The sequence below is a fragment of the Zingiber officinale genome, chromosome 3A (genome assembly GCF_018446385.1).
Source record: "Zingiber officinale cultivar Zhangliang chromosome 3A, Zo_v1.1, whole genome shotgun sequence".
In the NCBI taxonomy this organism is placed as follows: Eukaryota; Viridiplantae; Streptophyta; class Magnoliopsida; order Zingiberales; family Zingiberaceae; genus Zingiber; species Zingiber officinale.
This window is the reverse complement of record NC_055990.1, coordinates 145,232,419-145,249,794: the sequence shown is the minus strand read 5'-3', so window position 1 is coordinate 145,249,794 and position 17,376 is coordinate 145,232,419. Positions and strand designations below refer to the sequence as shown.

The 17,376-nt window shown below is 32.9% G+C and overlaps 2 protein-coding genes across 10 annotated transcripts; both read left to right on the top strand.

Annotated features, from left to right (window-relative positions):
* The first annotated feature begins 1,210 nt into the window (after nucleotides 1-1,210).
* On the top strand, nucleotides 1,211-8,710 carry LOC122052642 (diacylglycerol kinase 5-like). 9 transcript variants are annotated; one of them, XM_042614267.1, is made up of 14 exons: nucleotides 1,211-1,359; nucleotides 1,503-1,591; nucleotides 2,320-2,534; nucleotides 2,622-2,744; nucleotides 2,870-2,998; nucleotides 3,615-3,700; nucleotides 4,216-4,339; nucleotides 5,797-5,845; nucleotides 6,203-6,285; nucleotides 6,457-6,524; nucleotides 7,696-7,770; nucleotides 7,960-8,047; nucleotides 8,123-8,239; nucleotides 8,327-8,710. In XM_042614267.1, exons 3-14 carry the CDS (start codon nucleotides 2,334-2,336, stop codon nucleotides 8,633-8,635), a joined length of 1,452 nt encoding a protein of 483 aa, XP_042470201.1. In that variant the 5' UTR covers nucleotides 1,211-1,359; nucleotides 1,503-1,591; nucleotides 2,320-2,333; the 3' UTR covers nucleotides 8,636-8,710. The 9 variants fall into 9 exon arrangements, with proteins under 9 accessions (XP_042470201.1, XP_042470199.1, XP_042470204.1 ...); XM_042614265.1 differs by having other exon boundaries at nucleotides 2,282-2,534; XM_042614270.1 differs by having other exon boundaries at nucleotides 1,211-1,591; nucleotides 2,320-2,388; nucleotides 2,452-2,534.
* Nucleotides 8,711-11,292: 2,582 nt separating this feature from the next.
* On the top strand, nucleotides 11,293-16,569 carry LOC122052641 (sphingosine kinase 1-like). Its single transcript, XM_042614261.1, has 10 exons — nucleotides 11,293-11,706; nucleotides 11,941-12,063; nucleotides 12,138-12,238; nucleotides 13,185-13,257; nucleotides 13,617-13,703; nucleotides 13,802-13,879; nucleotides 14,026-14,096; nucleotides 15,021-15,317; nucleotides 15,560-15,682; nucleotides 16,198-16,569. Exons 1-10 carry the CDS (start codon nucleotides 11,370-11,372, stop codon nucleotides 16,393-16,395), a joined length of 1,488 nt encoding a protein of 495 aa, XP_042470195.1. The 5' UTR covers nucleotides 11,293-11,369; the 3' UTR covers nucleotides 16,396-16,569.
* Nucleotides 16,570-17,376: the final 807 nt, after the last annotated feature.

Genomic DNA, 17,376 nt, shown 5'->3' with positions numbered 1-17,376 from the left:
AAGAAGTGGCTCTCAAAGTTTTATTTTTATTTATTTTATTTTAAATTAAAATAATTGTTTTAATTTAAATCTAAAAAGTTAATGTTTTTTTTATTTAGGTTTTTTATTTCAAATAATATAATTTATTTTTAATTATTAAATAGTATTTAGTGGTAATTTATGAATTTAAATTTTATTTATATATTAAGTAAAATATAATTGGAAAGTGTGAGACGGATAAAGAAGTTGGTTAGAAGTTGTAAGGAGATTTGTGAAATTTTTTAATTTTGACTTGACATAGATATGATAATGAAAGAGTTTATGGAGAGATTTCAGATTTCAGGATTGTGAATGTTCTAAATGAGTAGTCATCAATTTAGATTGAGGTTACAGGATTGATCCACTCCGTTAAATATTTTAAATAAATTATATTAAAATTTTATCAATTCACGGACTTAATTAGCCTGTCCCGTCTAAAAAAATCTTTTAAAATTTAAAATAAAAATTTTAAAAATTCAATACTCAAATTGACGTCCTTAATCCACCATTTAAAATTTTTAATATATTTTTTAACTACTCACGGTCCGTCTAACCCCCTAACTTATGTGGGTCGATTGGCCTGTCAAGATACAAAGAAGATTCTCTAGGTCACAAAATAGACCAGAAGATATCTTTTTATATGTCTTAATCTTATTTTATAGATGCGGATTATCGATCTATATATAAGGGACCATCGCAAAATGCGGACCAAGGATCCGCTTCGCCAGGACCATGTGACGGATTTGACCTGTTCCAGAGCACTATCAAAATTCATTATGATCCTAGATACGATTCTAGTCATTAAATGCTTTTACTAAAAAAGTGTTAAGTGGATAGACCTTATAAACACCTGTATTAAAAGCATATATATACCTACGAAATTAATGAACTGATTACGTCGTAAACAATTGGAACCACCAAATTCCAGCCACCTTTATCTAAATCACAACATTTCAGAGGATTCGAAACAGAGGATCCGTGCCAAAGAAATGCTCAACTTCGAATCCAGAATCTCCACTTTGCTTCGCACCAACGCCAAGCCCCACGCGTCTCCGTTTAGTTAGCCGTCCGATTATCATCGGACGCTTAATATTCGAACAACCAAGTCAATTTCTCCTCTTGCATATTCTCGAATTACGCCATCCTTGGATAGGATCCGAACCAACCTGCGACGCCCATCAGTATGAATACCTTTCATTCCCTCCTTCCTGCACGCGGATAATTGTCGGGGGAAAGGAATCGCACTTCTTCTCGAGATCGCTTTCGGCTGATTCTATAGTCCTCGGATAAGCGTCTCCGGAGTCCAATCCAGGGTTCCAGACTTCCAGTAGTCCTCGTTCGGTTGCTTTTCGCTCTTGAGTTTCTAATTTCGGGCGAATCGGGGCTTTTTTTTCTTTCCTCTCTTTTTTGGAGTGGGTTCGTACTCGTTCGAAATGGCGTGTGAAAAAAGTTGATTTTTTTCCCCTAAACTTTCCTCTCTTCAGTTTGCGATGGATAGGTCGAGGACTGATTTTGATTTCTGACTTTTGGGGCATTCACTGCTCGGCTGCTCCGTTGATCTATATTTTGACAGGTTCGATTAATCGAATGTGAAGTTTTAATACAAGGTTTTCTCGTTCATTAAGGATCTTGCTATAGATCTGTGATTAACATATTTAGGATGTCTTTGTCAGGGGGTCATTATGTTGTTTTTTTTTAACAGCGAGGGATTTGATGGTTGCGTAGAGACTATGTTTCTTTTTAAGTGGGTAGTTAGTGAAAACCTTGCTAATTTGGTTTTATATTAGTCGATAAAGTATTCTATTGATTTATGACTTTGTCGACGTTGATTGTTCTGGTGACCTATGTTTTGATGGGTTAGGTAATCTGATAAGGTTATCTTGTTTATTAAGAATGTTTCTTTGAGTTCTCTATTCTATAGATCTTTGTTTTTATAGCAAGGAATTTGATGGTTGCCTAAAGAGTACTTTTCTTTTTGAGCAGATAGCTAGTGTTCATCTTGCTAGTTTTGTTAGAAATAATCGATGAAGTATTCTGTGGAAAATTATCATTTATGTTGCTGTTTTCAACAGCGAGGTATTTGCTGGTTCTTGTAAAGATTAAGTTTCTTTTAAGTGGGTAGTTAGTGTTCATCTTACTATTTTAGTAGAGAACAACCCATAAAATATTCTGTTGAATCTTTTCTGTCAAGAAAATTATCATTGCATCTGAACTTTATTCTGTTTTTTAAATTGTCATCGTTACTGTTCTTGCTCTTTATCAGGATTTTTGTGTAGAGGTGATTTTGTTTAAAAGTTGCAGATTAAGGTTCTGAGATGGATGACTACAGTTCTGAGAAAGATGAGATATTAAAGGAGTTCTTTATTCCTAGTTACGTATTTACTGCGGAGTTGCCAATAAAACACCTTTCTCATGTACCCGCTTGTCCTGTAGTGGTCTTCATTAATACCAAAAGTGGTGGCCAGCTTGGAGGTGATTTACTTGTCACATTTCACAAAGTTCTTAACAAACTTCAGGTACTTAATTAAATGCCGAGAGAAATTCATTTACTCAGATACAAAGATATCATAATTGATTTTACTTGTGAAGAATGTGCATTCCAGGTTTTTGATTTGCAATCAGAAGCTCCTGACAAGGTGTTGCACCAGATATATGGAAATTTGGAAAAACTCAAAGCAAAAGGAGATCATCTTGCTGCTGAAATCTTAAATAGGTTGAGACTAATTGTGAGTACTACATATGGTCCAGTAGTTTCATCGTTTCCATCTTCCAGCATATGCAGACGAACCGTTGGCTCTTGGTTTATTAACTTGCCCTGAATATCTCTATAACTTGGATTTTCTTGATTAAGGTTGCAGGTGGAGATGGTACAGCAAATTGGCTTCTTGGAGTAATTTGTGACCTTAAACTTGCTCGACCACCTCCTCTCGCCACAATGCCACTAGGCACTGGAAACAACATCCCGTTTTCATTTGGCTGGGTAGGTGGAAAGAGGTTTTTCCTCTTAAAGTGGAATTTTGTCTGCGGAATTAACTTTGGTCCACATTCAAATTCTCAGAAGCATATACTAGAATAAAAAAATACAGTGAAATGTTTTATTTTGCCTTATAGGAGAGCATTTCTACAATAAACATTGTTTAGATTCGGTTTAGATTCTATTGGTTAAATTTTTTTCCTTTATAGTCAGTGTTTCTTTTGGTTTGCAATTGAATCTTGCTTCACCACCATCTGCAGTGATGCACTATTATGTAATATTTGGTTCTTTATTAACTTTTTGTCTCTTCGACTATGTTGTTTGTACATTATATCCCTTTATATTCCTGAAACTTGACACCTAAAAGATTGTATTATGTTGCAGAACAGATCAACCACCTCATATATCAGACTTTTGCAAAACACTTGGATGACTAATAAACTAACATGGGACTAAACCTATTAAATCATAATATCCACATTTTCTTACAAACAAGGATAAATCAGCCCTGACCAAAAAAAACCCATCAATTATGGAGAAATCAATGCTGTCAAAGTTAGTTTTTTAATTAATCATGCATCTTCATTTGGTGAGTTGCGTTTTAATATTAATTCAATTGCAGGGAAAGAAGAATCCTGGTACAGACTATCAATCTGTCAAATCATTTCTAGAACTAGTAATGAAAGGAAGAGAAATGATGATCGATAGGTAAATTTTACATTATTATTGACTAGGAAGTTATATGATCAAAGTCATTGATGTTTGCTTTACAGGTCCATTATGTGCTGTACAATTACCTCTTTATCGCATGATGAATGATATGAATAATTAAGTACTCTGATATGTTTTCTGAAAAACATATTTACTCTGATTAGGAATGGAAAGAGGTTTTTTTATTGGGCAACCTACTTCAGTTAAGCTTTGTACTAGCTCAAATTCATTAATCTGAAAACACTGAATGCATCTTCTTATGTGGGATGTAACAGACAGAAAACTAGGTTTTTCTTGGACCAAATATATCAAGATGGATTACAAGCCTATTTATGCATAAACAGCTAAGCCCAACATTTTGTTTCAACTTTTCATTGTCTTAAGAAAATTTATGTCATCAAGCTGCTCTGAAGTTGAAATAGTGCAATAGAATTGAGGAAATTCTGTTATTCTCATATGTTTTGAAGGTTTAAAACCCAACTCAAGCTGCATCTTTTTTTTTTTTCCCCCAGCTGGCATATTATTATGAAAAAGCAAGTTCCAAAGGAAGGTTCATGTGATCCAATTTCACCTTTAGAACTACCTCATGCTATGCATGTGTTTCGGTGTGTTTCACAGACAAGCTCATTGAATATGGTAAAAAACACACACACTACTTTTCCAGTACAAGCAGATTTCACTTTTGGTAATTGTTTATCTTTGGGCATTAACTGTTTTTTTTTTTTTTTTGTGTTCTCTATTTCCCTTGATTAGAGTAGACTACATTGTTTGTTGGCAAGGTGCATGTCTAGTTTTATTTACTTTTTTTTTTTAAAAATTTATAACTCAAACCTATGGGAAGAAGGTCTAATCCAGAACCGCTCGAACCAATAATGCCTAAGCAAATTAGTATACATCAATGCTTGAGGTATTGGATTCATTTCATTTCTTCCAATTTCATGAAAGAAATATTCGTTAATAATACTAATAGTGATGAGAAGATTATCGATATTGTCATTAGTCATAATAGATCATATATACTACAACCACAAGGTATTCCTACCGTTGAGCTCCATGTAAGGTCATATCCGTAGTAATACTTAGCCTATTTAGACCTCATTTAATTATCTTTTAATTATATTAAGTAAAATCCATGTAACTTAAGATTTTTATTTAATAGATTTATACAGTTTTTATCAATGTTGCCTTTTGCAATTTGAAAGTATTTTAGTTATCTTTATTCAAATGATTTCTTGCTTTCTAAATTGTATTAATTGATGAGATAATACTTTGATTAAACCTTGAGCTTGAATTATGGAAGAAAATTTTAGAAACTAGAGATTTTAAGATAAGGTGAACAAAAGGATAAAAATTAATATATTAACTGTAGTGTCAGTAGAATAGGTGGTTGAAGTGGGGAAGAGCTTTTGGAATATTGTGTGGTCATCATATCTGCATAGGCTAAGCTTTATAAGATTGTGGTATGATTCATCATAATCAGAGGTGTGTTTGTTAAGCAACAACACACGCTAAAAGTTAATATAGCAGGGATAAAAATCTACAAGTATTGAGTTACTAGAAAGGATGAAATAACAAATTCTTATATGAAAGAGCAAATATGTGTTGCTCTAATAGATGATAAAATAGAGAATAAGTTGAGGTGGTAAGAAAATATTTAAAAGATGATCAATAAATTGTATAATTAGAAGAGTTGCATCTATTGTAATGCAAGGTGGAACAAAGTTGAGGGAGACTATAGAAAATATTAGTCAACATAATAAAAAAGATTTAAGTAATTTGAATATTATTGGTGATATCGCCTTGCATGGAGTTCAATGGAATGATTCATGTAGCAAACCTTATATAGTTGGGAGAATTGATGATGATGATTTCCTGCTTATCAAAATTCTAATTTCTTCTTATGATTAGGGTGGATCCTTAGTCTCTTACTATAAAATAGCTGGATTAAACAAAATTCCAGGATGAAAATCAATTTATTTGGTTTTTTTTTTTTGTCATTTTGGATAGTTTTATTCTAATAGCATCATTTGACATTTCAAATATGGTTACTATATGGATACAAAGTCTAAAACTTATTCATATCAACCTTTCAGCAAGGCTACCAAACATTTCGTGGGGGATTCTGGAACTACTTTAGCATTGGTAAGAGTTCCAAGATATCACTGCTTTGTGATCTAGTGGTGCTTCATAACGTGACATGAAGGGCTTGACTTGTCATAAATATTCATGATACTTTAGTATTGACAAAATGTCAAAAAAAACTCATACAAGCAATGCTCATTTCCATATTTTCTCCATGCAGTAATAATTTATTTATCCTAATTTGTCTTCTACGTCCAGTTTTACAAAATAAGAACAGATAAGATAAAATTATTCTTTGTTGGAAAATTTCTCTATTTTCATTATGCAACTAAAAAGATCCTTTATTTTTGGTAATTTTCTGTTTCCATAAGTGCATATGTGCTAATGGCCCCTTTAATATCATGTTGTATATTCTAGGAATGGATGCACAAGTGTCATTTGCATTCCATGCTGAGAGGAAGAAGAACCCAGAAAAGTTCAAGAACCAGTTAGCTAATCAGGTATATTTTTCGTTGCTGCTGTTGTAATTTGGTAAAGGGTATGTTGTATCTCTTGATTATGCTGACACTGATTCATTCAACTATAACAAAAGCGCTTGTTCCTACAATCGATCCCTCTATTTGTTGAGCTTGTCTTATTTCATTAAAACAGTATCATCTACTGGAATGCAGATGACCTACTTGAAGCTTGGATGTACGCAAAGATGGTTTTGTACATCTCTATTTCATCCTTCTTCAAGGTGATTTTCCATTAATATTTTACTACTGAATACTACAGATCAAGATAGCTACAAAATTTGCTATGTTATTTTGTCAAATTCTTGTTAGCACTATTACTGAAGTTGTAGCTGTTGGAATATTCATAGCCATTCTGTCAGTTATTTCTATCAATCTGAACATTACTTTGTAGTTGATGCGTGACAAAAATTATAAGAAATTCAATATTTTTGTGACCATTACTGCAAAAAGACAAGTTACATAGCATTAGAAGCTCTGCAATATACACAGCTGACAATCTTGCAGGACATTGTGGCCTATGCCATCTTTTGGCTGTTTCATTTTCTTGAACTTGAGACGATTATTTTATCTCACACTAATTGAATTGTCCTTTTCATTTTATTATCATATTCACAGTCAAGTTAATTTGTTCCCTCTTTGATAACATCTTAACTTTTTGAGAGCGTCTAACCATAATAAACAAACCATTTCTTGCCTATATTAGGCATATTAGGAGTTTAGGAGTCATCCTAGCAAATTAAATTTCTATTTGTGACCTGTTAATTCACTAGCATCTTCGTTGACAAAGACATTCAACTATTTTGCAATAGGCTTAGGAAGTTAAACCCTCACATATCTTCTGTAGAATTGGCAGTTGTATGACACAATAAGTTGCACAGCCTAATCAAAATCCAACATAGGATAAGTAGTCGTCTCGAATTTTAAGTTGCACTGATGGTAAAGGGCAACAAATCCATAGTATTCCTATTGCTTAATTAGTAATTCTTATTAACTTCGAGGCATTAGGTAATTGTATTGTACTATTCTTGTTAGTCTTATGGTTCTAAAAGGCCAATATATTAACTTTTCCAATGAAATGTATTATTTTTGTTCGGAGGGAAGATTTCCTTGTCTCACATTTGTTACTTAGTCCATTTTTAACTCGTCTCATGCCCATTCTCTTCCATCCTTTGGTGCTCTTGCCAGCGATAAGTTATAAACTTGGCTGTAATTTTTGTCTTAAGTAGGACAGTTAGCCCATTCATCACGTTGTAATTTGTCATTGAAGAACTGTGTGACGTGAAGTTACGAATTAATATTTAGTTTATCAGGAAGAATATGTTCCACTTTCTGAACAAAGTCCAATTTAACTATAATTTTGGGATTAAAATAATTTTTCTTTCTTGATTGCAGGAACATAGCTCAGCTTGCAACAATGAAGATCATAAGAAAGACTGGCAACTGGGAGAAGCTTCATGTTCCTCGCAGGTGAAACTGACACTTCTCTATCGAACTCCAAGTATTTCTAACTGTAGCAATCTAGACACATCTAATGTTTTTGCAAAGATTTTCTACCAGCTCAAGTTACCTAAATATCATAATATTTCTAGTAACCTTTGTTTACTAAGGCAATGCTAGTGATCACTGCTAAGTCTGCTGTTTATTTTCATTATACAGCATCAGGTCAATTGTTTGTCTTAACTTGCCCAGCTTTTCTGGGGGATTGAATCCTTGGGGAACACCAGATAAGAAGAAACAACAAGATGTTAGTTCTTTTTTTCCTGACCAAATATACTGTTCGTATTTATCGTTTGTATCTTCTGAAGTCTAATATCTTCAGAGAGAGCTGACTCCACCATTTGTCGATGATGGCCTACTTGAGATCGTCGGTTTCAAGGATGCTTGGCATGGACTTGTTTTGCTTGCTCCTGGAGGACATGGGACTCGCCTTGCACAGGTATCCTCATGCCATTTGAGAGACAATTCACTTATTCTCTTGATACACTCTCAACTAAGAATCACATGATACTCTAATGGCATCAAGGCACATCGCGTTCAATTCAAATTCCACAAGGGCGCTGCTGATCATGCTTATATGAGAGTTGACGGAGAACCATGGAAGCAACCACTTCCTCAAAACAAGGACAAAGTTATCGTCGAGATCTCCCATCTACGTCAAGTGTGTATACTCACAACAGGTAATTGCGTAGCTAAAAGTATCCACGATATACCTCGCAATGAAGACTCAAGCAGTGAAGATTCTAACAATAGCTACTCTGAGGAAAGGAGGAAGTTTGGTTCAGCAGAAACATTCAGGTATCATGACGATATCGATAGTGTCAGCAGCGCTTAGTTTTTCGGTGATTTAGTATGTATTTTTCTGATTTGCTTCTTCAGTCAATCTCATATAGTTGTGTTTTTTGGTGTTTCTTTTCATTGGCCAAACACTTCGGCCATAAAATTGTTTTCATGTTTTTTTTTTAACCAACTAATAATCAGTATAAACTCACACATACTAAAAATATGCTCAAGCTAGAACATTTCTGACAATAATATTGTCTGTTGATAAAGTCAATAATAGATGTATAAAGAACCTACCAATTGGTTGAAGGAACCTGCTGTAGCTTGGCAATAAGAATGTTATATCTTGCATTAAGGTAATGAATATTTGCTCTAAAATCTCCATCCTTAATTGTGTCATGATTATGAAATTGTTCGCCTTTTGCCACATGATTATGAAATTGTTAAGTCATTTTCCATTGACTCGTTAAGTTTTATGATCATTCCACAGTCCACACTATTAGGAGGGAGAATTAGGAAATCGAAATTAGCCTGGGAGGATAATTTTTCGGTCTTTGTAAATTTTGTAAATTTACAAAGGGATAATCAACCTGGTTAAATCGAGAGCAGATCTTCTGGTTTGTAAATTGCGGATTAAGGGATGGTTTATTACATGAGGATTCTTGATTTGGATGGATTTTATCTTTAAATAGGTGGGGTCTATTCAAATCAAGGGTTCACATCAATGGATCATCCCTTGATCCGTAATTTGTGGAGTAGGGATAAACCTTGAGGTGCTATTAACTTGTTAAAGCTTAAAGCTATAAATAGATAATTGTTTTATTGCTGGAATACAAATTGATTGACAAAGAAAATTAAATTAGGATTATAAATGAATTAAATGTTAGCGAGTAAATTTGGTATTTAGATCATGAATAAATTTGGTGTTTTGCTCGCATTAAAGTTAGTATCTCGTTGTTAATAAAGTTCTTATTGAACTTATAAATAAATAAAATTATTTTAAAAATGAATAAAGAAATTTGTAATATCAAGTTGATTGAACTAAATAAGTTAAAAATATAAAAATGGTAAACAATCTAATAAATTTTATTTAAAATGTAATAACATCTAAATTAATATAAATTAAGTTTAAATAAAAAAGAAATTAAGTCAAATTTAAATAATTGTATTAATAATTTAATTCATTTTAGATTTGATCTAATTAATAATATAAAATTTCTTAAAAATAATAAAATAAAATAATAATCTTACTTATTTGATCTTTACTAACTTAAATGAAGATCAAAATGAAATTATGTTAATATTTTTTTTTACTTTTTACATTAAAAATAATTCTAAAATTTATTATTAGTTTTTATATACACGTCAATTAGATATCAAAAATTAAGACTTAGTTATTGTATATTATTAAAAAAATTTTTTTTAATCAATTAGAGATATAGAGTTTTAGATTCAGTTGTGATATATAATCAATGAGAGGTTTAGAATTTAAAATTTAATTGTGGTATATTTTTAAGAATTTTTTTCATTAATTAATTAGGAATCTAAAGTTCGCCATAGCCCCACATTTTAAAATTGGTAATAAACAAAAAATCTTTTATAAATACCCCTTACATTGCTTTTCTTGACTTTTTATTAGAAATCATACTTTTCTCGGCTGTGGTTTAGGATACTCGAGTGTCAGTTTTGAGTATCATCCTTGCATTGTACTATTATATGGACTTACACATTCTTATTCAATTTATGAGGACCTTTTAATTAAGAGTAAGTATAGTATTTGTTATTATCAGTTTATATATTACACACAATATGTGTGCACGATGATTAATTTTTACAAAAATAACAAATGGATTTTATGTTTTTGAAGATTAAGAAAATATATGTTGGAATCTTTTTATGTATCCACTTTATTTTTTCTTATTATTTTTTTTACTTATATTTAAGGATATTAATTCAGATAGATCGGATTTAGATTAATTTTTTTTTTAAAAATTTCAATTTAAATATGATCTGAGTTTGAATTCAACCTAAATTCTTAAATCCAAATTTGATCCGAATAATTTGATTGAAAATGTTTTTTTTAATTATTTATTTAATCTTAATAATCTATTATTATTATTATATTAATATTGATATTAATATATATAAAATATCTTATATATTTTTTTAAAAATTAATTTTTATAAAATCTATTAAATTTTACATTTGGGTAAATCTGAATCCGATTTGAAAATTTTTAATACGAAAATTTGAACTCGATTTGAATCTAAAAATTTTCAATTCGAAACTAAGTTTTTTTTCGGATCGGATTCCATTTTTGACCCTAAAATTTTAATCAATTTCTTCTTCAACGCTTAAACAAACCACTGGTCAACCATCAACCCGCAGCCACGGGAACGTGTTCTCCACGAAAGATTTAAGAATTCGAAAAACATGACGCCACGTTTCATTAATAAAAAACTAAAGGTCCGAAGTACTCACATTATACCAGTTCCGTAACTTAACGATGGCTATGGTCCCCGCTGAGTTGTTTCCAATAATGGGAAGGTCAGTCTGTGAGTTAAAGTACTCGTATATCATAAAAAAACCAACCATCTTCCATTCTAAAAAAAAACACAAAAGTCCGTTACGATTACTACAACGTCTACCAGCCTCAGTATTTAAAATAGAAATGGGCCCAACGAGCTTTCTTCAATAATAGGAAGGGTATGGTTCTAGTCAGGTTAGCTCAAGTCATCGGCCTTCATAAGCAATTGCCGAAGTAAGGTTGCATCCGGTGAGGAAGGATGGCAGAGGGCGGAGGCGAGAGGTTGTCGGAGAGGATCGTAGTCAACGGGGCGGCGGCGGAGTCGGCATTGGAGGTGGATGGGACGCTGCGATGGCGCTCCGGCGGAGGAGATCAGTGTCTCAGGTTGGAGTCGGAGGTCCTGGGGTTGGACGTCCAAGGAACACGGATTACGGTCCGGGCTTTAGCGGAGGCTCCTCGTAGTGGTTCTATCTGTGCCTTCGGGGGAGCATCTGGGGAGAGAAGGAGGGTGAGGAGGGATTACTCTTTGGAGATGCCCACGGAGGCGGCGGCGTTGCGGTGGAGCGCCAGATTGATGAATTGCATGGATTCTCTCGGTAAGCAAGTGTTTTGATGATGTTGATGAGTCCTTATTCATCCAGTGATAAGGATCGGAAGTTAAGCTGAATTATTATCTTGGAGTTGTCATTTTCGAATCAGTACTCAATTTTGTATTAAGTAATGTAAATTCTTCAACTTTATATCTATTGCAAGAGTGAACCAGAAAAGTCTGCATTTACTTTTATGGGGTTAATCATTGTGAAACTGTCAAATCGTTTATTCTCTGATAGGCCGGCCAAAGAAGCTGTTCGTTATTTTAAATCCATTTGCGGGGAAAAAATCTGCAAGAACCATTTTCGAGGATCAGATTAAGCCAATTCTTGAAGCTGGGAACATCAATTATACCGTAGTAGGTGAGCATTTTTCAAAATTTACTTTTCCACTTCCATAAAATAAGAAGTTGATTTTTGAACTCTGCTTTCCTCAGAAACTAAGTACCAGAATCATGCTCAGGAAATGACAAAATCTTTGGATCTTCCAAAATATGATGGTATTGTGTGTGTCAGTGGTGACGGTGTTCTAGTGGAGGTTGGTAGTTTAATCAATATTTACATTACAGAATACAATAATGTTTTGGTTATATTAACAGGGGGATTCCTCTATGCCTGGGACTTGTATACAACATAAGTTACATCATCATTCTTCTTATTCATTAATAAGGAGCATTCAGTGTGATATAATTGTTTATTAAACACTACTCTAGAAATAATAAACATCATTATGTACTTCATATTGTCATAGCAATATAAATGAATGATGCATTTGGTCCTGAATCCTTGATTCTTTTGAATATTTATTGTTTCCTGCATTTAAAAAGTCATGCAATAATCAATCTTCACGTAAATCTTTATTTTTTCCTTTTACAAAATTTATTGAGCACTAGACTACAATCACTAAATCTCTCTCTCTCTCTCTCTCTCTCTCTCTCTCTCTCTATATATATATATATATATATATATATTTATGCGTTTTAACTTCTCCAAACATAGTTAGCTAGTAAGCAATTTTACAAACAAATGAGCAATGAAACCACTTCACCTTTTGCGAAGCTAGTTACTCTCCACCATCTAAAATGCAATAAAAATGATTTTTCTTACTTAATATGACTATCTGGACTTATGCTCCTTTACAAGTATCTCTAAATCGCCTATCATGACATTGCCATTTATTTTTCTTGCCAATTCTAATTGAGATTATAATTATTCCCTTTTAATCACCAAAAAAAAATGCTAATTACGAAACAGCAAAAATCAATTCTCCAAATTATTGTAGATGCACCAATCTCTGATACTTTTCTTTTCTTTTATTATGGATGCATCAATCTCAAATTAATCTCTAATCTATTTGCTTCAAAATTTTACATATGTACTCCTAGAATACATCCATATCTTTTGCACTTGTGATATTGATTATTTATTTTCTTTTTTTTTTCTAGAAATATATTTAGTTTTCTATTAGTCTTTTCCATGGACAGGTAGTCAATGGTTTGCTGAAAAGAGAAGATTGGGCTACTGCAATTAAGATGCCTCTTGGGATAATTCCAGCAGGTGCATCTTCTTTTTCTCACTATTTCATATTATCAGTTAGCCAGTTACGACTATTAAGTATTGACTTTGACTTGGTTAACCATTTGGATTAGTAGCATTAGGTATGATTTTGCTCCATTTTGTATTTACTGGAAGACTCTTGCATGTATTTCCTGTCTGTCATTCATGCTTTCAATAAATTGTTTCCTGTATGTTGTACCATTCCTATCCCTCCCTCTCTGATTTCCTATTTTTGTGTACTTCCTGATATCGTAAGAAAATTTACACTTCCTTACTCATAATCATAATTTATGTATTAGGGGATCTTGTAATCTCTCTTCATTTCATGATTATCTTGTTTTTTTCTTCTCATTTTTTAGGTACCGGAAATGGTATGGCAAAATCACTTTTAGATTCTGCTGGTGATATGTACTCTATTGCTAATGCTACATTTGCAGTTATACGAGGTCATGTTCTCTTTCTCATAATCCCTGTTCACTAGAGAAAGTTGAAACAGCTTCTAATAATACTGATAATAAGCTTCTTGATTGTTGATTATCTATAGGTCACAAACGAGCTCTGGATGTTGCCACTATCTCACAGAAGGAGAAAATATTTTTCAGTGTCTTAGCACTTATTTGGGGTATGAAAGTAATGATTAATTGTTGAAACTATGTTTTGTTTTATAATGTAAACTTAATTCTGGTCGTTTCAATGGAGTTATCTGATCAGGTGAAAGTTTCAAATTTGTACACTTGAAAACTCATTCAATGCATTATGCATTTACAGGCTTGGCGGCTGATGTTGATATTGAATCTGAAAAGTATAGGTGGTTGGGAAGTGCTCGCCTTGACATATATGTAAGTCAATGTGCAGTTTCTCATTCCTTCTGCATATTTGTCCATAGTTTCAGATATGATAGTTATAAGGTGGGCTGACAAATGTATGTCATGAGGAGTGTTTTATGCATTGTGAGGGATGTTCCATGGTCCTTTGAATATTCTAGAATCAATAAATAAGATTTGACAACTGTCTTAAATATATGTCAAATTTCATGAATATGGATCTAAATCATTAGCCAAACAATTGTCAGATATTCGTGTAGCTGATCCAAAGTTAGGTCTTACAGTCTGTGGGAACTAGGATTAGTTAAAGTCCAATGCACCAGTTCTCTCTGATTGTTTGATAGTTTGCATTTGTTGTAAATTTGTAATTCCAAATTTGGAGGATGATCATTTTGGATCAAATCATGACAATGAATATTGATCGGGCATCAAAAGGTTGTAAGCTTGAAGTACTACTTTTACTTGATTGGTGCCAGAACCCAAATAGAAAATTTAGAGATGAATTATATTGTCTTTCTGAGCCAATGAAACAAGGAATATTCTTTAAAGTGAATTTCTGAATTTCTAGCTTGAGCATGGGCTGTCAAGGGAGCGAAGATCAAAAGAATTCTAAGATAAAGAGAGGACTAGATGATACTTAGGCTTCTCTAATTTGGTTAATAAAATGGTAATGATAACAGTTTGAGTCAATGCTATTCTGTAGACATTCTTTGAACTTTCCATACTGTCTTTGTCACTCACCAGAGTGGAATAATCTTCATCAGTAAGACCTATGTGCATCAAGCTACCCCTTTGACGACTCATTTATAGTATGAGGTTGTGGATAAGATATAAACCCCATATCGCTTAAAAAATTATCCTCAACTGATGTAGTTGATAGGTGTATATCATGTACCTAGAATGTTTCTATATGCTATTACTAATAGGTCTTTCTTACAGGCTGTTCTCCGCATAATGAACCTACGCAAATACCATGGACATTTCCAGTTTATTCCTGCACCTGGATATGAAAATCATGGTGAACCAGTGAAGCGAGTTGATGGTTTTAAGTCTAACTATGTATTAACTCAACAAGAACAAGGAAGTGACAGTAAGTTCAAGACATGTGGTTATCAAGGCCCAGAGAATTCCCTGGACGGATTGGAATGGAGATCTATTGATGGCCCTTTTATTTCAATTTGGGTGAACAATGTGCCCTTTTCTGCTGAAAATTATGCCCCAGCACCGAAAGCAAAGGTGACATTTCCTCATCACTGGACTTTATTTCTTCTGTAATCATTGTGTTCACTGTTCGTCAATTAGAGTGTCAATCTATAACAGATATTGCATGATTATTATGGCCTCTTAGAAGGATGGGAAATAGTTCCCTTGTTAAGTCATTGTCTGTGGCTTTTATTTTTCATTAGTTTTAAAGCTTTTAACTTCTTTCTCTATGTTCACAAAACGGCGACATCATATGATACTTGACGACAATGCAGTTCTCAGATGGATACTTGGATGTAGTCATTCTGAAGGATTGTCCAAAATCAGCCATTCTAGGAATGATGTTCAACATGAGTGATGGAAGTTATGTGAAATCACCGTATATAATATATTTGAAGGTGCGCTATATCTTCTTATAACTTTTCAGTGACTACGTCGTTATGCCATCTTAAATGAGATGTAACTTGACTTTGACTGTATATTTGTTTTCAAGGTTATTGATGAAGATAATATGGAAGAAGTGAAAAAGAACCAATATTTCTCTGTTTATAGATTAAATAGTATCGTAATGCTATTAGATATGAGGGCATACCTTGTACTCTAAACATGTTAAAAATGATCATGATAATAAACAAACAGCAATTCTAGTTGTCTATTAACAATCTGTTAGCAATCGAAGATAACTTGAAACTTTCATTTCAAATGTTGCTTTGTTTTGTTGATACTAAAAAGCCCTTTAAGATAAACTCAATTTGGTAGAGGAAAATAGGAGAGTGGTTGGATGGGAATATTCATCTAAATAGTTCTTTGTACCTGGCATCAAATTTATGGCGTTGGAGAAGATTTAGGAGTCGACAATTGTGTTCAATTCCACATTTCATACTCAAGTCATATATTGATACGGATTTTTCAGGTCAAAGCACTTCGATTAGAGCCAGGAAAGCGCGTAGGGCACGACACTAAGGGCGGCATCATTGACTGCGATGGCGAGGTTTTAGCTATCGGAGATGCTGCTGCTGACAGCAATGTGCAAAAACATTTTATGGCTTATGGTCCTCTTCTCGTGACAGTGGACCAGGGTTTGGCTACCATATTCACTCCTGTTCCTTAATCTCACTTGTTCTTTGTTCTTGATCCATAAATATACTTGTGAATCTAACATTTGAAATCTCACTTATTTTCCCCAAAAAATGGAAGAGGGGGAAAAATAATAATAATGTATGCATACATGATATTTGTAGTTACATGAACATGAAATGATAAAAGAAGAGGTGGGGTTTTAAAACAAATGTACACAGCAACTACATCAAATGACTCAGTTCGGAGAAAGTTATCAAAATTTGGCATTGGATTTGCCTTTTACATGGAGTTGTATCAGCTTGGAGAAACTTCTTTTATTGTTTTGATGATATCTCAAGTGTTATGCTAGATGTGATTGTACTTCATTCTTTTTAGTGGGTGGTAGAAAGTGAAACAATTTTCCTTAATATTATTAGGAATCCCAATTTTGATTCAAAATGGATGTAGATGTTTTTATAATGAGAAGATTATAGAGAATTATCTAGAATGTTCTTGAGGACTATGGACTAAGATTAGAAGTTAAGATAGTGAGTCAAAAAGTTAATCACATATCTTTTTTACGTTTGAAATTGGGTGAGCTATGACACAAGGTAAAGATGGCATTTCTTCGTGATTCTATTGTTTGTTTGATTTCGTATAAATGCAATTTGACTCCAAATCACATTTGAGGAAACATGATTAGTATCTAAACCCTACTGAAAAATATTTCTAAATATCTATAGCATTGCCAATTTGTAAAAAAAAGTATTATCTAATTTTTATAATTCCGTGTTACATTCTCAGTATAACCTTTCTTTTTTTTTTCATATTTAATTTTTTATTTTACCTATTCAAAAATTCATTGCACCACTCTTAATTTATGCTATCACATCTAATGACATTAATACATTGGAGAGGTTTACATGAATACATTATTTTCTCATCTTAGATCTATGTCATTTGAAAATTAAAAAAATTTATATTTTTCCAAATCAAGAGAGTTAGGGTTTAGGATTATAATGAATTTATGATA